We start from the raw sequence: 22,499 nt of genomic DNA, 5'->3' as shown, positions 1-22,499 counted from the left end.
TTAAAAATGGGCAAAGGATGCGAATAGACATTTCTCCAAAGACACAGGAATGGCCAATAAACACATGAAAAGATGCTCAACATCACTGATCATTAAGGAAATGCAAATAAAAACCATGAGGTACCACCTCACACCTGTTAGGATGGCTACTGTCAAAACATAACAAATGTTGGCAAGGATGTGGAAAAATAGGAATCCTTCCTTACACACTGTTGGTGGGAATGTAAAATGGTGCAGCCACTGTGGAAAATGGTATGCAAGTTCCTCAAAAAATTAGGCATAGAGCTACCATATAATCCACTACTTCTGGGGATAGAACTGAAAGAACTGAAAGCAGGGTCTCGAGGAGATGTGCGTCCACCCGTGTTCACAGCAGCACATTCACAATAGCCAAGAGGTGGAGGCGCCCGAGTGTCCATCAGCAGATGAAGGGTAAACACGAGGCGGTCCATTCACACAGCGGAGCATTATCCAGCCTTAGAAAGGAAGGAAATCCCGACCCAGGCTTCCAGCATGGACGGACCTTGAGGACATGACGCTCAGTGAGATACACCGGTCACAAAAGGACAGATTCTGTAGGATCCCACTCACGTGAGGGACCCAGAGGAGCCAGATTCCTGGAGACAGAGGAGGACGGTGGGGCCGGGCCGGAGGGAGGGGGAGGGGGAGGGGGAGGGGAGGGGGAGGGGGAGGGGTGTTTATGGGGACAGTTTCAGTTTTACAGGATGAAGAGCTACAGAGATGGACGGTGGTGATCGTTGCTAACATTGTCAGTGTACTTAATACCAGTGAACTGGTTAAAATGTTAAATTTTATGTTACGTATATTTTAACACACGTACAACAGGTAAGAATCTCCACCTTTACCCATTTTCCCACCAGGCACGTACACTCCCAATCTCAGGGGCAGACCTGGAGTCATAGGCTGGCTTCCTGGAGCCTCTAGTCTGGACACCGATCACTCACATGCATCCTCGCACACTCACGTGCTCTTAAATGGAGCCACACGGTGAACTCCGAGCTGGCCTGGGCCCACTTCTGTCAGGTGGTGTGAGGTGAGGAGGGTACACGGTGCCCCAGCCCCTCTGGTCCTCGAGTTCCAGGGCAGCAGGGCGGCCCCTGTGGGTTGGGGGCCGTGGTCAGACGAATTCAGGGACAGGAAGGGGACCCAGTGGGGACTCCATGGGGACTGACTCAGCCACACTGCAGAGAGTGCATCTGCTATCAGCTCTGCCTGCAGCCCCCGACCCTCCACAGGTGAGGGGTGACAGCCCCCACCTCCGCCCTGGACCTCCCACCTGGTCCTCCCTTGACCAGGCTCACCTGGACTGGGAAGGTGACTCTCCCAGCTGGCTGAGGTGACTAGTGGTGACCACAGGTAGTCCATCCTACCTGTCCTGGACTATTTCCCTCTTCATGAAGCACCGACTTTGAACCTGGGCCAGAATTCCGGTGTCTCGAGCACATGCTTCATGTCCCCAGAAGTCAAACGGGGAGCTGGGTCATCAGCACACGGCGCACGTGGAGGGGCGGAGCGCCGGGTGCAGACGAACGGGCACCACGGGCAGCAGCTTCCCTGTGAGCCTCCCCGAGCCCAGGCCGGCTTCCCGGGCAGTACTTCCCCTGCCCCATCCCCGAGCCCCGACTCCCAGGGGGCGGGGCACGGTCTGAGAATGGAGCACCCTGCTGAAGGAAAAGCCACAGACGTGTCGCCACCCTCACTTGACCCCCACTCCCTCTGGTTTCTCTGTTGCTTCTGTAAGTTCCACGCTGGCTGTCCCTCGAGGTCACCCCTCTGGATCCAGATGAAGCACCAGGGTCAGGCATCCCTGCAGGCGGGGCGGCACTGCCCCCGTGTGGCCGACTGGCGCCAGAGCAATCAGGCGCAGCCTTGGCGGAAAGGCGTCATCCTGCTGCACGCCCGCCTGGGCAGGGGCTTGGGGCTCGGGACGGAACCCCCAAACCTTAAGCCCGTCTGCTGCTCGTGCCTTCCAGGGACACAGCCACGTCCCCACCCACTCCTCAACGTGCGTCCACTGGCTCAGGCCACAGACGCCACTGAGGGTCTGTGCACAGTGTGTATCTGCACAACTGTATTTGTACCACCCATCTGTATCTCCACCACACACCTGACTGTACCCGTGTACCACCCACCTCTATCTGTGCCACACACCAGAGTACGTCCGTGCCTCTGACCCGAGTACGTCTGTACCACCCACCCGAGTATATTTGTACCCCACACAATCAGACTTTCTCTACATTCTGCATCTCCCCTTCCCCTCACTTCCCTGAATCAAGGAAGGCACCTAATCACACATGCACCATTCCCTGCCCAAGGCTGACATGCAGCGTGAGAGCAGGCCTCGCAGGCTCTGCTCTCTCAGGCCCCCAGTGATCCTCGGAGATTAAACTGTGTACTGGGCAGGTTCCTCACTGAAGCCATGAATTGCCGTTGCCTGAGACCAGCTTGAGGGGTTCCAGCTTCCTGGGAATCCGGGATGAACCCAGAGCCCAAGGTGCCACAGGTGCAGGATGGGGGAAGATGTGGACAGCAAAGCCAGCATGTGGAGGGCGGGGTTCCCACGTCACAGGGGGACAGAGTCCACAGAGGCTGGACGCCTGCTGCCCTCACTCTGAGCTTGGGGTGTTTGCAGGCCAGAGCTCAAGGGACAGGTGAGCACAGTGCCTCCCAGGGGGAGGAGGGGCCCCGCCGTCCATGCCTCCATCTGAAGGGGAACCTGTGGGGGAGAAGGGGCCCCCACTATGTACACCTCTGTCTAATGGGGGACAGGGAGACAGGCTAAGGGGCGGTTTGGGCTGAGGCAGTGAGGCACCAGCTGGAAGAGTCCCCCTGAGCACCTGGAGGTCCCAGGCCTCACAGAGTCAGGAACGTGGGGACTGACCTCACTGGAGTACAACTGGGGATCGTGGGCTGGCATCCTCACCAGTGTGCTGAAGTACAGAGAGGCACCCGAATGGAAAGGCGTGGAGACCCTCAGAGAGCCCCTCGGACCCTCCTCCATGAGCTCACAAGGCCAGTCTGAGCCACACAGATTCTTTACCTCAACCCCACGTAGTGTGGTCAGTGACATTCCTTGTAATCAGACACCACAGATAAGAAACCCACAGCCCTGGGCTTCCCTGGTGGCGCAGTGGTTGGAAGTCCGCCTGCCGATGCAGGGGACGCGGGTTCGTGCCCCGGTCTGGGAAGATCCCACATGGCGGCTGGGCCTGTGAGCCATGGCCGCTGGGCCTGCGCGTCTGGCGCCTGTGCTCCGCAACGGGAGAGGCCACAGCAGTGAGAGGCCCGCGTACCGCAAAAAAAAAAAAGAAACCCACAGCCCCGAGGCTCCATCCCCAACCAGCACAGGTCCCCCAAAACAGACCCCACGGATACCCAATTTCTGATGCCCCAGACATATTTATAGATCACTGACACCCACCCAGAATCCCAACATCCTCAAAGCCCCCACCCCAAGTCCTGGTTTGGGGAAGCACATGTGAAGGGTGAGGGGACAGAAAGAGCCTAAAGCAATTCCGTGTGGGCAGGCACAGGGCCACCCTGGGACTGGCTGTGTGGGCACCACGTGGGGGGCTGACTGCATCCCTCCTTCCACTTTCATGCGTGAAAAACCGTAATTAACAGTCGATCAGAGGGCACAGAGGTGCATCATTAGTAAGTGAAAGAAAACCCATTCCCTTCTGAATCAAATTTGGGTTTGTATTTCCAAAGAAGTTTCACGAAATGCAAACCACCTCCTGTCATAGAGGATGGATGAATCTCGGGATTTCCACAAGCAGAGCCAGCGTGCACACCAGAAGGTGCCGGACCCCTTGGAGCTCCAGGTGAGCAGAGCTGAGACGGATGGGGACAAGGGCACATGTGCTTTATTGTTTATGCTGCATATTCAAATGAATACAATAAACCCCTTTAAAAAGTAAGGCACGTGAGCAGCCTTCTGTGCAAGTTCCGTATTATTTAAAATTCCTATTGGCTAATAAAGTATTTCTACTCTAGAACTGGAGCTATGTAGAAAAGCACATGATGAGTTTTTTGCAAGCAGAGTACCTGTAACATTATTATATCTTACGTCATGGCACAATTAAACAGCCTCAAATCAAATGTGTGTATCTAAGTAATGATATAACTACTGTTACAATCGCAAAACATTAACCAGCTTATCCACATATGTACAGTTGGGTCCCCAAGTAGTAATCATACAAAATCTAAAGGAAGAACAGTATCTAACTCATCTGTGTACCATTTCGTTACAGGTAAGAGATTTGGCGTTTTCAGTCTTTTTTTCCGTAAGTCCCGCTGGTATCTGCAGGAGACCAGTGTCATACGATGCTGAAGACCATGGAAAGATACTGCTCATATGACACCTGAATCCAGCCGTCCTGATCCGTATCGTAGCGTCTGAATATATCTGTCAACCTCTGAGGAAAAAACAACAGGTGTTTAGATCTAATACTTATCAAACAGAAGGAACCAACTGTACTGGTAAAAGGGCATTCAGGAACCCAATTTCAGAAGCATTCACGTCTCTGCCCACAGAGGGGCACAGGCGAGGTGCCCTCGACCACCCTCAAAAGCCAGGCCGGTCCACGCTGGAGATGCAGGACAGCTGCGGGTAGGCGGGTGCGCCGCCAGCCCAGCTCCACTACACACCGCGGCCCTGGGTCCTGGCGGAGCCCTCTGGCCCCAGAAGCTGGCTTCCCAAGTCCCCGGTGGTGAGCCTGGGTCCTCCCTTCCCACTCTAAGGCCGTCCTCCTGGGGGGCCTCCCTGCAGGCTCACCTCTGCTCAGGACAAAGGGAAGCCAGCGCCCACTGGGCTCCTCCTGTAGAGCCTGCCGCCCAACAGGCGAAGCCCAGCGCAGGGCCAGAAGGGCAGGATGAGCTCGTGCCAGCCCAGGACCCTGGCTGATGCCCAGCCGCCCTCCCCACTCAGGGCTCGCCCACCTCCTGCCCGACGCCCCCAGCCCTGCTACAGGCACCCCCCCCCTCTCTGCTGCCCGCCCTCCTCCTCTCTGACCACACCCCCAGGGCGCCACCTCTGTCTGTTCACAAGCCTGGCCGCCCGAGAGCAGGGACGGTTAGGTAAGTGCCACCCCAAATGGCAGATGCTGGGCACCCATGGCAGGCTCTGAAGAATCCTCCTGACAGAAGACAGTGCCCCAGGCTCATCGTGACCTTGGTGGTCGCCTGTCCACCTGCCCAGGGGCCGAGAGCAAGGCTGCAGCCTGGCCCGTGAGCCGTGTCCCCTGTGCCTCAGTCTCCCCAGTTCCACCCGTCTCCTGTGCTGGGCAGGCTGATGGCCAACAGCATACGGGCTGACACAGGTCACAGTCCACACAGGCGTCAGCCAGGAGCTTCCTGTGTGTGAAACGCTGGCCTGACACAAACCACAGAAGCCACCAGCGGCAGTGACCTCCCGCCAGGAGTCCGATGGGTGATTTCCCTTTCTTTACACTTAACTGTCTTTTCCCAAAATTTCTACAAGTTTCCATGTTGCGATTTTCAAAAAGCCTTTTTCTTTTTGGAAAGAGGCAGATGAAAGAAAATGCTTTTGAGGATTCTTCACATGTGGCCTGCAGCTTAGCCTTCCCTTCCTTTTCGATTCCCCACCTCTGTCCACCGTTCAGGCTCCTTCTCCAAGGCTGGGAGCGAGCAGGGCCAGCAGCAGGCTTCCAGCATGGCCCAGAGGCCATGGCCAGCTGCGGGCAGCCTGCTGGCTGGCCTGTGCTCAGCTCACAGGCGAGCAGAGGCGCCGCGTGAGCTTCTCGGGGGACTCAGATCCTGCTGCTCTGGGGGCTGAAAGCTGACATGCGATGACCCTTGCTTACGCAGAGATGAGAGGAGCAGGTGGGCACTTACGGGACGTAACCTCAGAGGAAAATCCTAAGCCCACAGCAACCCAGACGCAGATCCCAGTGAGAGACTTTCACGCTACACCTGTTCCCAACGTGTACCGACAACACTGCAAACATGTGCTCCTGCCCCACCAGACCCCGGGAGGGAGCGACGGCGAGGCTCCCCGCTCCTCAGAGACGTGAGGCTTCAATGCCAACAGGCCTGGCTCTCCAAGTCACTGAGGGGCAGGGACTGATGGGCCCAGATTCCCCGGGAAAGAAATCAGGAGAGCAGACCAGGCAGAGCAACCTCACTTACTGAACTTTCACTTTAACGGGGAAAAAACCTGAGAATGCTTTCCCAAATTCCCAATTATACTGATAACCTCATGCCTAGCACACCCCTCTGTGGATTCTAAAACCAACAAGATGTAACCTCGATTTGAATGCGAACTGCAAGGGTATCTTTCAGGGATGGGTTCTACTGAAATACTTACGGAAAACACACTCGCTTCCCATCAATGGAACTGTGACAGAATTAAGAGGGAGGGTGTCACACAGTCTTAGGTGGACTTGGCCATGACTTGACAACTGCTGAATCTAAATAATGGGCACATGGGTTCATCACACTGTTGTCTCTGCTATTTTTTTTTTTTTGAGATTCGTCAAAAAAAAAAGTTTTGGGGGCTTCCCTGGTGGCGCAGTGGTTGAGAATCTGCCTGCCCATGCAGGGGACACGGGTTCGAGCCCTGGTCTGGGAAGATCCCACATGCCGCGGAGCAACTAGGCCCGTGAGCCACAACTACTGAGCCTGTGCGTCTGGAGCCCGTGCTCCGCAACAAGAGAGGCCGCGACAGTGAAAGGCCCGCGCACCGCGATGAAGAGTGGCCCCCGCTTGCCACAACTAGAGAAAGCCCTCGCAGAGAAACGAAGACCCAACACAGCCAAAAATAAATAAATAAATTTATTAAAAAAAAAAAAAAGTTTTGAAAGACATGAGGGTTTATACCAATTCACTGCATTTCTAAAGCTTAAATCTATGGAACTTGGCTCCCTACCTAGAAACAGGAGCAGGGCCTGTGTGGGAACAGCCAGGGTGGGCTCGAGTGCTCCCGCCCTCCGTCCTAGGAGGGCTCCTCTGGGCGCCGGCCAGGCCGGCTCTTAGTTCTCTCCTGGGTAAGGCAGTGAGGTGGCACGAGGAACCGCAAAAGCGCTGCAGGGAACCGCGAGGCGGCGGCCACTGTGCTCGCCAGCCCGGCCGGACACTGCTTCCAACACCCAAACGGGCCCCTGTGCTCAGGGCACAGCTCCTGGCTTAGGAGCCAGCGGTGCACACAGCAGAGCTGACCCAACTCTCACAACAAGAGACACCAAGACACCAGGGTATGCGCGGGAAGAGCCCACCGGATCCCCGCCAAAAGGACAGCTCCCGGCGCTTCCAGGGCAGGAGGGGCCCTGCTGTCTGCACCTCCGTCTAACAGAACCACCAGCTACTCCTCCCAACAGCACGCTAACTTCTCTAAGTTCCGGAACCAGCTCCCGTGTCTGACTCCTGCTCGCCGGCTTCGTCGGCCCATCCCTTCCCGCAGTCGGCGCCTGCGGGCCCCGCGCAGCCGGTACCTGCAAGACGATGCAGCCCTGGATGAAGTCATCAAAGGCGATCTGCCCCCGTCCTTGTCTGTCGAACTTCCGAATGAGGGTGTCGTGAAACTGGTCAGAGAGCCGGTAGCCTGGCGGAGGAGAGGGGAGTCAGCACCCACGCTCCCCCCCCAGACCCCAGCCTCTCCCTCCCGAGAGATCACGGCATGGGCCCCAGGGGACGTGGGCCCCAGGGATCCCCGGCTGCAAGCGCACTGCAACACACTGAGAGCTTGGCGGCCACCGTGCAGTGCCAGCCCCACCCCGAGGAGGGACGAGACCAACAGCCCCTTCCTGGAGGGCCCAAGTAACCCAGTCACCAGTTCACACCAACCCTAGTGCCGCGCCCCTCGCCCCGAGGGGTCTTCTGGACCGCTGTGGAGTTAGCCTCCTTAACAGCCCCTTATTGTTGAATTTTACTATGGTATTAACTTAATGGTGGAGCTGTGAATAACTGGGCTGCCCTGGGTTACTCATTGCTGGAGGAGGCTTCGCAAGCTAAGACCTCGGGCGGAGGTCGACTGACCCGCCTCAATCAGCTCCCTGACGTCAGGACACGAGGTCAGGACGGGAGGCCGTGAGGAGTAAGGCGGCCTCTCACAGACTGAAGCCCTCCAAGCGCCACCCAGGTGACCCCACCTTCAGCTTGCGGGGCGTCCTGGAAGGCCTCCAGCAGGGACGCCCCGGGGCGGCTCTAAGCCCTTCCCCTTCCGTCCCTCCTAACCTCACCACCTGTGTGACCATGGTTTCCTTACTTATTCAGGAGACAAGATCCAGGTGCCAACATATTTTTACTGGTTTTCAGTCTCGCTGGAATCTTTGCAAGGATATGTACACCTACTGTCTGAGTGAACGCCACAGTTAATTGCCTGTACAAGCACTTCATCACTCTACTGAAAAAGAGTCACACATGCAAACACGTGACAGTACTTTCCAGAGTGGTCAGCACGCTCCATGCATCCTGTGACTTAAATCCAGGGCCCCCTGCCCTGCAGCTGAGTAGAAGACAGGACCCCGACTTAGAAAAGAGCGACAGGCGGGTGCTAGATGGGCGCCCCCTCATGCCCGGTACCGGTGCCTGTGGCCCAGAGAGACAGAGGCCCGGCTGGTGAGGGCGAGCTTGGGACACGGTGACAGGGCAGTGCCCGCCCAAAGCCATCGCTGTGCAATGGTTTCCTGCCCAGGATGGGAAAGGACACAAGAGACGGTGACAAAGACAAAGCAGCAGGGAGAGCAGAGCTCCGGAAGCAGCCAGGGCTCTGCCGGCCGCCGGGACCCCTGGGCCTCTGGGGCCAAGACGTGAACCCCCCTCAGCAGACCATTTTAGGGTCAGCGAGGTAGCCCCTCACTGCGTGTCCCCCGGCCCCGCTGCTGCACTGCCAGGGCACAGATGCCCGGTGGAGGGAACAAGCCCTTCTTTCCTGGGAACCAGTAACCTCCACTGGGCATCCAGCGCCTGCTCTCAGCCCCGGGAGAAAAGCCGGACGCCAGTCAGTAACCATGGCAAAGGACAGATCCGGATCAGGGCACCACCCGTGTCTACACGGGGCCAGTGGCACCAAGAAAGGGGCGGAGGCTGCTGCAGACCCGCTGGGGCCTAACTCAGCCGACCCGGCTGTAAACACTCTGCTAACGCGGTCAGGGGAGCCAAAGGCTCGGGCTCCAGGGATGAAGTGACAGGGTGCCGGCTTGGACTCCTCAGTGTGAAAAGGGGGGCGGAGCAAATGCAGCAGGAAGATGGAAAGTGGTTGAAAGCGAGCAAGGAGGAAGTGAAGGTTCACTACACTCTCGTGAAATTCCTTATAAAAACCACACTGGCCTTGAGCTGCCAGGGGCTGCGTGTGGGACGGGGTCGTTTGCTGGGAATGGGGCTGTCAGAGCCCCCCCACTAGCAGAGTATGAGGCCCAAGCCTTTTGCACCTTCTTATTTCCAGGTCTCTGCACCTGGCATGTAGCACATACTAGGAATAAGAGCCTAAGAAATGAACGGGTGAACCATCAAATCCAGCGGGTGCGCCGGTCAGTCACACAGCCCCGCCAGGGCAGGCCTGAGACCCTGTGTGGCACTAACACAGGTCAGAGGACACCTTAGGGCTTGACCTCCCCCTGCACCCCCGACTCCCTCACGCATCTGCTGAGCTACAACACAGCCCCCAGCTTGGCTGACAGATGCTTGTTCTTAGGAGTGAAATCAAAACAGGAAATTTCACTCATGGGGCACATTTCCTGACCGTTACTAACATGTAACCTGTGAAAGGATGGCAATGCTCCTTGTGTGTGGAAGAGGAGGCTCCAGAGAAGGCCCTAGGAAATGGCGGACCAATCATAGGCAGAAACTTTTGGGAATAACTGAAAAAATGCTGCAACCGGATATTTACTTTTTCCAGGAAAAGCTGGAAGTCAGGAAGGATCTCGGCTGTGCCCAGCTCGACGGGGCCTGTGGGCTCGTGACCTTGAGGGACCACCGCTGACCTACCACAGCCACAAACGTCCCAGGTCTGACCGGGGCTTGTGGACCTCAGCGTCTCCAACGTGAGCTCCCAGGACGTGATGGTCGCTGGCACTAAGTCAAAAGAGGGCTCCGGGGCCTGACAACGTTAGAAACGCTGTGCTCGGTGACACTTGAGGTGTGTCAAAGACACCTGAGGTGTGACACCTGAGGTGTGTGGAAGTTAACTCACAGGGTCCGGGTTCCAGCCGGCCAGGCCTCCAGCTCCCTCCTGCCCGGACTGCTCTGCGGGGGCCACCTCCCTCCCAGCCCCCCACCTAAGGCACAGCAAGGTCAGCTGCATTCCAAGTTTCAATTCAGAGAACCTGAGGTCAATGTCCTGCCCAAAGCCTGACCCACGCGTGGCAGGCTCACAACACAAACTTCCTGTGGGGTCCCAGAGCCTCTAAAGCAAGAAGGAGACACCGGAGAGGAAAGCCATAAAGGACACGCCCAGAGAAAGAGAGGGGGAGGGGAGAAACACATTAATAACCACAAGAACCAGAATGTACTTTATACTATTAAACCCTGAACTAGTCGGAATAAAGTGCATTGTAACCTGAGAGAAGGGCCCTGCGAACAGAGGGCCCAGCGAATGTCAAACAAACCAGAACCTTGGTGTAACGACTACAGTCTTCCCTCCATAAATAACAAATCCCAAGTTCCCCTCAGGCCCACATGGGCGCTGGACCAGAAGGCCCGCTGGCGCGCTCTGGAAGGCACCACGTGAACACTGCTCACAGCACGGCACACACTCAGGCTGGCACACGTGTGGCACACGTGCTGACATGCACTTGAGAATGGGAGCTTCCACACTCAGGCCTACGCTCCGCGCAACTCACGGGCTCATCCCCTGTGGGCATTTTACCTTCTTTCTGTGTATTTTCACGTCAGGAAATATAAATAGCCCTACACTGTTTTATTTTGACTTGTTCACTTTAAATTGTTTCAAAAGCCACATTCTCAATGTGCCTGTGACATCACTCCACTTCACAAAAGACAAACTACTGCATAGCCCTTATCTCATTTTGGATGAAAAACCATATAGAAGCCTCCAAGTCAAATATAAGCCTTCACGATATAAGCAACATGAAAATATAAAACCGTGTGATGTAAACAAAAATTTCACACAGACTGCTTTAAAAATCATTAAGTTAAACAAGGTAACAAGATAAACTTTATGGCCCTGGCTCCAAAATGAAACAGCTACGCAGTTAAGACAAGTGTTTTACCAAAACCTGAGAGGGCTTGCTTGAGCTCGTTCTTGTCGATCATGCCCGAGTTGTCCCTGTCGTAGGTGCGGAAGACGTTCTGCCAGTCCGTGATGTACTTCCAGACGCCAGTGAACTCGCTGAAGTTCACGCCGGCCTTGTTCTCTCTGTCAAACATGGCTGAGACGGAAGGGCATGAATCAGCAAGAACCTAGAGCAGAGGCACGCCCACACCCCCGGCGGGCCTGGCTCCTCCGGGACCCAGCCTGGTGTTCGGCCAGCAGGTCCCCAGGCGCTGGCGGTGACCCTGCCACAGCCCTAAATCGAGCTAGGTGGGCATGAGGCGTGCGAGCCAAACACCCTGGTGGAGCCACAATAAAAACGCTTTACACTGAAGGAGGTTCCTCAAAAGCATGACGGCGGCAGGGCGCATCCGCGCTCAGGAGGGAACCGGAGCCGCAGTGCAGAGCCGTCGAGGGGCCCACCCCAACCCTCCCAGCTCCGGGTCCCATTCCTGGAGCTGCCCCCTGTCCCCCAGCGGACCCAAGTCCCGAGTGGGGGCTCAGAAGAGTCCTCGGGCGAGGGAGGCCTCTACTCTGATGAGAACAAGACTATTGGCTTTAGATTCCTTTTTTAGTAAGGCCTGCCTTTCAGAGAAAAAAAATCAGCCTAATTCCAGGTCCAAATAAGAAAGAACTTATAACTACATTTACATACAACTGCAGGCACAATGGATAAAAACTGAGCCTGAAACACTGCTACAGAGAAAGTAATACACCGTTTGGTCTCTTTTCAGGTCATCTGAGTGTTCCTGGTTTGGCCACAAGCACATTCCACTGCAGAGACATTTCACATGAGAACTCGCACACCTCCTCTAGTCAACAGGCATGCAAGACGTGACTGCGTGTGAAACGTAAGCGTGAGACCATTAGACTGAGAAAGAAAGGACGGGTTGGCCAGTCAAGTCCAAGTAAAGACTCCGGGAGGGGCCAGGGCGGGTGGCAGCTGCGGAAGAGAAATCCGCTCAGAAGCACAGGCAGGACGCGTCGCCCCTACTTACATATGATTGACCGGACAGTCACTGGATTAAACGGAGTCCAGGTGCCTGAAACAAATAGCAGAAATTAAGAAAGAAGAAACTCTGGGTCCCCAGTTGTAACCCCAGAAGCCAGAGAGAATAAGTAATTAGCTTTCAACATCAAGACCCTAGAGCCACGGTTCTCCGCAGGGGACGCCGCCCCCCGGACGATGGGTCAGTCAGGTCCCATCCACACTGCCCGGGGAATCGCTCAGGTCCAGCCAGACATTCAAAGCTGCTCAGGAAGACCTGCACCTGGAAGCTCACCCTTGTTCACTTTATAACCAAGAGATGCTATTTTAACACTCACTGAACTTCCCGGGGCCACAGCACCAGGTAAGCTGAGAAGATGGCACTCAGCTGTGCTAAGAACATCACCAGCTACTTCAGAAAATCCCACCCCCAGGGCACCCCCGCTCCCAGGACCGGGGCAGCCGCACACGTCGTGCAGCGACCCTGCTGGAAAGCACACCATGAGACCACGCTTTACATTTTTCTCCTAAAGTGACAGTCTGGGCAGCATACTATTTTCTCTGAAATTGTGAAAAGGCAGGACACACTGTTCCACAGTTCACTTCAGAGCAGTAATGGGGATGTTACCGAATACCTATTATAGAGGAGCCTGTTGGCACTGATGGATTTGGCGATTGAGAACCATGTATCCACTGTGATGACAGAATGCTCACCAGGTACCTTTACGCCCAAGGATCTGTCTTCAGGGTGGTTTGCACCTTTACCAATTTTTATACTCACCAGAAACAACGTAAAAACATTTTTATGGGGCGGGAGAGCAGCGTCTCTCCCCATCCCCCCATTTTTCCCTCTCTACGGACGGTTTCAGCTCTGGGTGGCAGAGTCCCATCCCCTGGCCACACACGAGGGCAGCACCCTTCCTGCCTGGCCGCGACCACTGGGCTCCGAGCACGTCCCCGACCTGGCCCACACGCGCTTCTCCCGACGCCCAGCACGGCCCCCCAAACACACGCACACCTTCACCTCAGCTCCTGCCTCTCCTTACGCCTCTGCTTATACGCGGCTTTCTCAGAGGATCCCTCCTGAGCGCCCCGCACCCAGGCCCCTCGGTCACTGCATCTGCTCCCCCGGCGCCCTGAGCCTGGCCCGCAGCGGGGACCCCTGGGCACTGGGTGCGCATCTCTGCAGACTTTACAGGGGTTTGGGGGAGGGCAGGCAGGAGGATGTATATAAAGGTGTCAGAAAAGGTCAGCATCGTTGAAAACCAGTGTACAAAGAAACTGTGCTACAGAGAAGCCAAGAGAGAGAGGAGGACTCGATGCACAGAAGGGTGTTGCTTCTTCACCATTCCTGACTTTCTAGCTGCTCACGCCCTGGCTGGTGTTTCCACAGGAGATAACCCACCAGGACCAGGAGCCCGAGAAACCAAACGCAGCCGCTGGACTCCTCCCCACCTTCCCTCCACCTCTGACGCAGGTTGTGACCTGAGAGTCCTCAACAATCGCCCCACTGAACGGCCTGCGCCCACTGCCCATCCCGGCTGTGAGCGGGGCTGAGTCTGGCCACGCTGGCAACTGACTCGGCCGAACGCGTTTTCAACAGAAGTGACACAAGTAGAACAGTCAAATGGTGATGCAAACACAGGCACTTTGCGTGGTGCGGGCCAGGCGGAGGGAGGTGTGGACCAGAGGAACTGGCAGCAGAGCTGGAGGGCCGTGAGGCTCAGCAGAGCGGCAGGTCGCCCTGGGCTGAGTCAGGGGTGGAGAGGAGACCCGCAGGCTGTCCAGCTTGGGAGGCGGAGACAGGCTCCTGGTGCCTCCCCCGGCCCATCCTTGTTACCCAAACGGGGCCTGACTCTCCACGGAACCCGAGGAGGGGTAATCACAACAGCCAACAGTTAATTGACTGTTTAGCTCATGCCGAGCCCTGTGGCCTGGTTCTCAGACTAAACATCAAAGCTTCACAGCCCCTAGCGAGGGCAACATTTAGTATTCCAGTTATACCAAGTGTTAAACCCACTGGAGCGTCAGCCTGAAAATCTGCAGTTTTCTGTAAGAAAATGCACTGCAATGTGGAGAAGCATGTCTAACAGAGCCTACTGGAAACACAGGATACACTGAGCGCCAGTGACCCTCACCCGGATTTTCTGAGCCAGCCCCAATTTCAAACATTCCCAGTAACCAACACGTCTAGGAACGTCACGACCACCAGTTTGCAAAAGATTTCCTGTCAGGCTTTTACTCAGAAATACAATATATGGTCCCTGTTCCTGTAAGTCTTGCCTCAATTTCATCTGAAAAGACCAAAGAAAACAGAAACATACACAGTACTTTCCATGTAAACTGAGTACACATAACTTTTTTCACCCATAATGTGGGTAGGAGTGGGTCGCAGCTCCATTGAGGGGGTGGGTCAACACCAGGACACTTAGCATTTTCCCCTGTAACTCTCAAGCACACAGATGATTTAAAGAATTTATATCTGATCCCTTCTCAAATGAGAAACAAACCCAGCTCTGCTCTGTGATAGTATATTCTGTCTTTTTGCTCTCCAGAGAGTTTTCTTTCTTGAAATTGCATCCTGTTACCACAAACTTGGACTTCAGTGAGAAATAACGGGCTGAGTCATCACGGCACCCAGCAAATGCACTGAGATACCTGCTTACCTGGAATCTTCGGGGAAAAAAACAGACTTTTTTTTTACAGCACCACTGGCGATCTCCTTCCACTTTACTGCATCAGATCTGGGACTCCCAGCCCTTCTGGGCATTTCTTCCTGCAGGCGAAGCCAAGTAGGAAGGGGTGAGAGCGGTTCTACGGGCTCGCACGGAATCGGCCAGGACACTGGTGCCTCTTCAGGGTCACGAACTCTGTATCCCACCAGTCGCCTTCAACTACGGCCTCAAAGAGCCACGACTGGAAATACGGTCTTTCTAAAGGCAATCTGAACACCAGCAATAGCCATAACAACACCTACAGCCTTTGATCTGATAAATGCCACTTCTAGAAACTTGTTCTATGAAATCACTACAGTATTTACACTGAAGAAAATCAGAAACAACCTAAGTGTCTCACAGTGAAACTCTGTACACTCAGTTCTGATAGATGAGTGATGTCTCCGGTTCTGTACCAGGCAATGTGGGACCTGGTGGACATGGGCTGGGCCCGAGGGGGAAGGGCTAAGCCTCCAGTTGTCCCAGAGTGTGATCTGCCCAAGGCCGAGGCCTTGGAATAAAGCCAACCCTGTCTTCCTCTGCTTCCACCTGAAACTCTGCTGCACAAGTTTCTGGGAGGAGCAGATACAACAGGCTGTGTTGGGGGCCTCCAAGACCACCCCCAGGCTTGATGACTCGCTAAGACTCACAAAACTCAGTCAGTTTATTACAGCAAGAGACACAGAGTAAAATCAGCAGAGGGAAAAGGCATGGGGAAAAATCTGGGGGGACCAGGCACCCGCTTCCCGGGGAGTTGCACAGGGCGCCCCTAATCCTCCACCGGAAGCTGAGACCACACTCGCATGTGCTGTCAACCAGGGAAGCTCCAGGCACCGGGGGAGCACGTGCCTGCCGCAGCCGCAGTGTGGGCGTGAGCCGCCCAGGCAAAGGGGCAGCAAGTTCCAGGAGGCGGCCGGCAGCCACACAGGCAGGCCCTCCCTGGGGACGTGCAGGCTCTGAGCACAGCAGGCGCCGGGTGAAGAAGGTAAACCCCAGACCCTCCGCCACCTCGTAAGCCGGGCCTCTGACAGAGTGGCCGTGAGGTGACCTGATGGTCGGTCGCCAGGGAACTGTCGGCCGACGTGGTCTGGTCTCTCTCACTACTAGTCAATACGGGATCTCCAGAAGAGCTGAAATCTGTTGTGCTAAAAATACCTCTAAAAGAATATACGACTTACTATTATTTACAGTCCAGCTGAAAAATGCCTCCTCAAAACACATCAATATGTTATGTCAACGTAAACCTACAGAAGCACAAAAAAAGAGGCTTGAGCAAAATTAATTTCCTCTAATTCCAAGGAACAATGCGAAAGTAAATATTAAAAAAAAAAAGTACCTAACTGAAGACAGTTTGCGACATGTTATTTCAAACAGAAGGCAAGACAGTCCTGTCTCTATTCACACCTCTTAACTGAGCAGTCATTCTCAGACGCGCTCCCGGGGAAACAAGTTGCATAAAGGACTCGGTGTACAGGGCCCACGAGTACTCCTTCAGGGCGGTTTCAGCTGGATTTTAACAGAGTGCATCAGAGGCACAGATCTCACCACAGAGACAAACCGTGCTACTTTGAACCTCTAGTTTTCCCACCAGTAATAAGCTAATTAAACTGATTTCCTAAAATAGCTTAATATTCTAGTCCTAATATGAAAAAAGAAGCCCAATCCTGGGGGAGAGATCAAAAGTCAAAATAACTCCAATCATATCAGCTATGGGAATTCGAGGACAGTGAAGAGAACTGACTTGTGCCCATCCTTGGTGACAGAGGTGATACAGTACAACTGCAAACAAGAGGCCAGCTCGACCAGCTTCCTCCAAAAGCTGGTGCCCGGTAGCCAGAGACTGCTGCCAAACGACTCCAGAGGAGCCAGGAGAAGGCAGAGTGCAGCATCCAAGAAAGGAAGGTGCCGCGGTGCCTCGAGGAAAGGCAGGTATCCTGGGTGGGAGGAGCAGCGCCCGGCAAGCGGTGGGCGCCACGGGGCACCTACGCCTCCGGGGGCGCCCATGGGAAGACACAGGTGGGGCCGCACAGGGTGGGGTGAGCGCCTAGCTGTGCAGGCACACACCCGGATTCTGGTCCTGCTCTCAGCCTGAGAGAGCTCACCACGCACTCTGAGGCTGTGGAAGGACGAGAGATCTGTACCCATTCATAACCTGCCTTCCTGCAGAAAGGGCCTAAGGGAATGTACAAGATATTCACGGCACAGCAAAAGAAAGCAAACTCTGGTCATGTTGGATGGGAGGAGAAAAGCATACGAAAGTTAGGGGTCTCAGACTACCAGTAAAATTCACCTCTTTAAAATTCTAAGCTCATGGGACTGGAGAGCCAGAAATTTAATTTAAAATTTTTAGCAGCTAATTTGAAGAGAAAATGTGACTGGTTACAAGATTCAGGTTAAGACAAACAAAACAAGACAGAACAGCCATCACAGTTGCTCCACACAAGAAGCACCACAGCCCTGGGGAGGAGTGAGGCGGCCATGTGGCGGGAGTGGGGGCTGCCACGCCCGTCCCGCTCAGGGCTAGGCTACCACCCGCTTCATGGGGCAAGTCCTTACGTTGCCCCAACAGAAGCTGAGGGAATCCCTCAGGGCAAATCAAGAGAAGTGACTCTACAGGGCCGCTGTGAGACGGTCCTGATACACACTTTTCAGTGAGCTTAAACCAGGTATCGATTTCAAAGCATCTTCGGAATGGTGGGCTGAACAGCCTGTGGGCAATTCTGTCAAAATTCTCTCTCCAGCAGGCTCCTGATTCAAGATTATGTTCTGACAGGGCAAAGAACCATCTGCTTTAACAACCAGCTGAACTGGAAGCAGTACTGACTCCCTCTAGGGAAAATATTACCTGTGTTAACCTGTAAACACCAATCCACCAGCAGTAAAAAAGGGAACATCGTGGTGTGCGCCACGCGCAGGGCTGTGAGGCCACGTCCGCCTGCTACACCGCCAGCTGCCCCCACTAGGCAAGGTGAGCCTTTCAACATCTTCGTTAGCTCTTTTTTTTTTTTTTTGCAGTACGCGGGCCTCTCACTGTTGTGGCCTCTCCCGTTGCGGAGTACAGGCTCCGGACGCGCAGGCTCACGGGCCCAGCCACTCCGCCGCATGTGGGATCCTCCCGTATCGGGGCACGAACCAGTGTCCCCTGCATCGGCAGGCGGACTCTCAACCACTGCGCCACCAGGGAAGCCCTTCGTTACCTCTTAAAGTCAACCCCCTTCGGGGTTAAATGGCACACCTCTGGACGGCACCACAAATGTAAGAATCAGAAAAGACAATGGCAAGTGAGGGGTTGAAAAAAGGGCCGCACAGCCAGGTATTTATGGAATGAAGGTCTCCAGTAGTACCTCCACGGATCAGTCATGCTGAAGCCAGCAACAAGGCGACTCCACGGTGAGCTCCCAGCACCAGCACCAAGAGCTGTAACCCCCTCTCACCCATGTCTGAATGACTAGCATCCCCCACTGAGAAGCCCACCTCCCCGCGATCCAGCTGTCAGAGCCTCCAGTATCCTCAGTCGCTTCCCTATCGGTGTCTCTGGGGCCTTGATGCCCCTCTCCAGAGGAGTCACAAGACGCAGTCACCTGCGAAATTCAACAGCCCTCGACAAACCTGAAGGATGTCTGCCGTACAAAGCCAGGCTCCCTGCGCTCCTGAAGCCGACACCCCGGGCTCCATTTCTCAGGCTTTCCCCGTGTCCTCCATGAAGCTGCCCCACCAGCTCGGCAAGGACTCAGAGCGGCACCGACACAACAACCAGGAAACCACCCGACAAAACAAGCCAGAAGCTCCTCCACCACGGGCCAGAGATGATAACTAAAGCTTAATGATTTGGAAAATAATTTAAGAAGAGAGTTATTTACTACGGGTGGTCAGACTTGCAGTTGACAAGTCCAGATGGCAAGGTGCCACTCACCGTTGGACAGCGCCTGTTGGAGCTCGTTGTCAGATATCACACCGCTCCTGTCTTTGTCAACCCTACAAAATTAAGATCAGTTAAGTTAGTGATTCAAAGTGCAGGAAAAGCAAAAGAGGGCAAAAGCAAAGGTTTGACTCTGCAGTCAACCCTAAATTAACTCTGGCTCTTCCTTCCCTGGGCCCTTCCCTTTGGCTGCTCGTCCTCTCAGTCCCATGACCCGCTGGGGAACAAGGAAGCCTGCCTCCTTCGCTGTCCAGGCACGCTCCCTGCCGAAACCCAAGCTGCTTCTCCACTTTCTCAGGTCTCCCTCCCTCGGCCTGGATGAATTCCACCTGCACCAGGTTTTCTCCTTTTCACAAGCAAGAAAAGATTCTCTCAGATAACTAAGTCGTTCCCTGATCATGAGTCACTCCACTTTGGGTCATTCGTTCGCTGGAAGGCCGACCAGGGACGGAAGGCACTGCGGTGATGGTCACCTGCCCAACAGCCGCGGCCCGGCTTCTTTCCTGGTTGCTGGCATTTCAGCAGCCGGGGAAGAGTCTGCGTTTCTGCTCCCCTAAACAAGCATCCCTGGGAGACCCTCCGCCCCGGAGCAACTTCGGGCACCGGCTGTGAGGGGAGAGGGATGGAAGCCAAGCCCCAGGGCGAGCGGGCTGCGACCCCCGGCTGGAGGCTCTGCACCTTGGGAGGGGCCTGGGGACGGCGGGAGACAAGGCGGGGGGCGGAGAGAAGGCCAAGGGTGTGGGGGGGACGGAGCAGGGGCCGGCGTGGGAGAGGCCGAGGGGGACTAGGAAGGGGGCCGGACAGGACGCCAAGGATGGAGGGTGGGGGGACGGAGCAAGGGACAGGGGCCTGGGGGCACCAGGAAGGAGGCCGGACTGGAGGCCGGAGTCACGGGGCGGGAGAAGGCCCGGGGCTGAGACCAAGAAGAACGCAGTGGAGGCCCGCAAGCGCCTGCGCGGCCGGCCGCACCTCTGGAAGACGTTCCACAGGAAGCTCTGGTCCGGTAGCGCGGCGCCCGCGGAAGGGCCAGCCCCGGGGCCCGGGCGGTACGGGTAGGCGGCCATGGGCCGAGGCGCGACTGGGCTGACGGGCTCCTGGGACACGGATGGCTCCGGGCGGCTCCACTTCCGCCTACGCCTCGACCGGGGCGGGGCCCGAAGCTCACGCCACTTCCGGGGCGGTCACGGGAACGAGTGCAGCCAATCCAGTCGCGGCTCTGTTGCCGGGCGACGCCCTGCGTCCGGCCAGCGTGTCTGGGTCCCGTGGACACCGCGCAGCAGGTGGCCTAGGCCAGGCTACCATTAGGGTCGCGGACGCGCGTTGGGAGCCGCTTCCCGCAGCGCAGAGTGGACATGAAGGGCGGAGGCGGTTCCCTCGAGCATGATCCATTCTTGCACCAAGAAGGTCATGGAAGGACTGTGATGGAGGGGAAGAACGCGCCCGACATTCTTGTTTTTCTGGACTTATCGCCCGCCCCCGCTCGCGCATCTCAGCATCCCTGCGCCCCGCTTCCCAGGAGCACACGAAGCCCCCGCTCCGCCACCTGACAGCGCCCGCCGCTTCCCGGCTCGGCCTGCAGGTGCGTGGCCAAGCCCAAATGGCCCCTGCTCTCCATGGTGGGCGGCTAGCGTGTCCCTCTCGGCCAGTTGACGCCACCGCTTCCGTCTGGACACCGACTGAGCCGCAGCGCACCCCGCGCAGGGAAGCCCAGCTTTATTCAGGGCGCTCCCGCCGCCTTCCAGCCTCTCAGGATTTTGAGCTCCTGATCCAATCATGCTGACTCGTTTCATCCTCCTCCCCTACTTGGTTTGTGGAAGGGCCGAGCACCAAGGAAGCGCCTGACACTTCCTTCCTTGGACACGAATCCATTATTTAGCGCTTTGGCTCTGTATCTGACCCGCTGTTATTCTCCAGCTGTATTGTCCTCAGTCCCTTTTCTCTTCTAACCACCAGAGCATATGCTGGAGAGTTCTTTAAACTCTTTAAAGAGATTAAGATACTCTGACTTGACACTCACACAGATTCTTCTTCTACAAACCTCAACAATGTGGCTTTTTTCATGACTTCATGAATTCAAGTGTTTTCTAGTTTTATCCTCATGAAGCATTCACATCACTCGTTGACTAATCCTTTCTACAATTTTCCACAGCTTTTTGATCTCTAGTTTCTGAAACCCATTTTTTTCTATCTCCCATCTCTGCCTCTTTTTTTGTTCTCTAGAAAGCTACAAAATTAGTAACTATGATTTTGCAACCCAATTTATAAGTTCTCCAGTACAGAGTGTACAGGGAAACTTCAGCAAGAAACTTCTCAGCGACTCCAGCTGGCCTCGGCTTCCCTCTCCTGAGAGTGTCACGGGTTCCACCAACCCTTGATGGAGTCCAGCCTCGATTGCCACAGCCAACACCATCTGTGGGGCCCAGAAGTGCTCCGTTCTGCTTTCTGTTTAGTTCCAGGGGTAGGAAATGATTCATTCAAGGGAAGAAGCATTTACTGAATCTACCCTAGTGTTTAAATATTACTATGTGTAATCCTCACACCAGCACCTCGTGGCAAGGTATCAAGGTCCACATTTTACTAATGAGAAAACTATGCTGGTCTAAGGTCAAAGAGGCGAGAAGAGATTGTAGCCCAGGTCTGTCTGTACTTTTCCTGCATCATCTCAGCGGTGGCAAGGCTGACTCTTAAAAGGGAGATTAATTTAGGAAACGAAGATTGAAACAAAAAAATCACCCCCCCTAATGTATACCCCTATATATGTACAAATGAGTCTAGGATTCATCAGAGACTGGCCTGGTGCTTTTGCAACTAGGCAGCCTCAGTCACCTCAGCCCTGATGGCTAAGAAACTGAGACTCTGAGAGGCTAGTGGGAGTGCACACATGGGCCATGGCACCTGTGCTGTGCTCTAGGGCAGGGCTTATTTAGCCTGCAGTCCTGGCCACAGACAGTTGCCATCTATTTTGGGGCAGGGGTGTTACCTGGAGTCCTGACACCACCTTACAAAGACGTACAGCAACACTGGCGACCACCTTCTGATGAGAAAAAGGCAGATTGTTTCCTGCCCCTGGTACTGCTGACCCAGTCATTTAAAGTATTGATGTGCATGCCACTATCTCCTCGCCTATCTTGGGATTCAATTCCCTCCTAACCAGGTCTGTTCTAAGCTTTCCATTTATATAGTGCTTCTGGGTGGAGGAGAGGAGAAATGAACTGAAAGACAACACTTCCCTAATATTGGGCCAGCCTTTCCTTTGGTCTAATTTCTCTGAGCTAATTGGAAAATGCCTCTTATTATCCTTAGAATTTTTCTAAACGTTGGCTCTAAACATAGGGTGCTAGCACTCCTAACACTTTTCAGTCCACCCCCTTGTTCATCTGTCTTTGGCACATAGTAGGCCCTCAATAAACATGTTAAATGAATGGATGACCCAGTAGGTTATGTGCCCTTGTTCTGTCCTTTGTACACTTGTGCGCATGTGCACACACACAATCTTGTGTTATCTACCGTACCAGCTTCCCCTCGGAAGACACTTTGGCTCATAACGTGTGTTTCTTTTCTTATCAGGACCACTCTGGGATTTGTACTGGAGACTTTTCCTTTTTCAGTCACTTTCCCCCTGACAGC

General features: G+C 55.0%; 1 protein-coding gene across 2 annotated transcripts; it reads right to left on the bottom strand.

The window, feature by feature from the left end:
- Positions 1-3,869: 3,869 nt before the first annotated feature.
- PDCD6 (programmed cell death 6) lies at positions 3,870-20,004 on the bottom strand. 2 transcript variants are annotated; one of them, XM_060092682.1, is made up of 6 exons: positions 19,842-20,004; positions 18,867-18,928; positions 12,250-12,294; positions 11,211-11,369; positions 7,473-7,582; positions 3,870-4,439 (listed from the first exon to the last, which is right to left on the bottom strand). In XM_060092682.1, exons 1-6 carry the CDS (start codon positions 19,934-19,936, stop codon positions 4,341-4,343), a joined length of 570 nt encoding a protein of 189 aa, XP_059948665.1. In that variant the 5' UTR covers positions 19,937-20,004; the 3' UTR covers positions 3,870-4,340. The 2 variants fall into 2 exon arrangements, with proteins under 2 accessions (XP_059948665.1, XP_059948666.1); XM_060092683.1 differs by having other exon boundaries at positions 11,217-11,369.
- Between the last annotated feature and the right edge of the window lie 2,495 nt (positions 20,005-22,499).

This window comes from Mesoplodon densirostris, chromosome 3 (assembly GCF_025265405.1).
Source record: "Mesoplodon densirostris isolate mMesDen1 chromosome 3, mMesDen1 primary haplotype, whole genome shotgun sequence".
NCBI classification, from domain to species: Eukaryota; Metazoa; Chordata; class Mammalia; order Artiodactyla; family Ziphiidae; genus Mesoplodon; species Mesoplodon densirostris.
The sequence above is the reverse complement of the archived record's forward strand: the minus strand, read 5'-3'. Positions and strand labels throughout refer to the sequence as shown.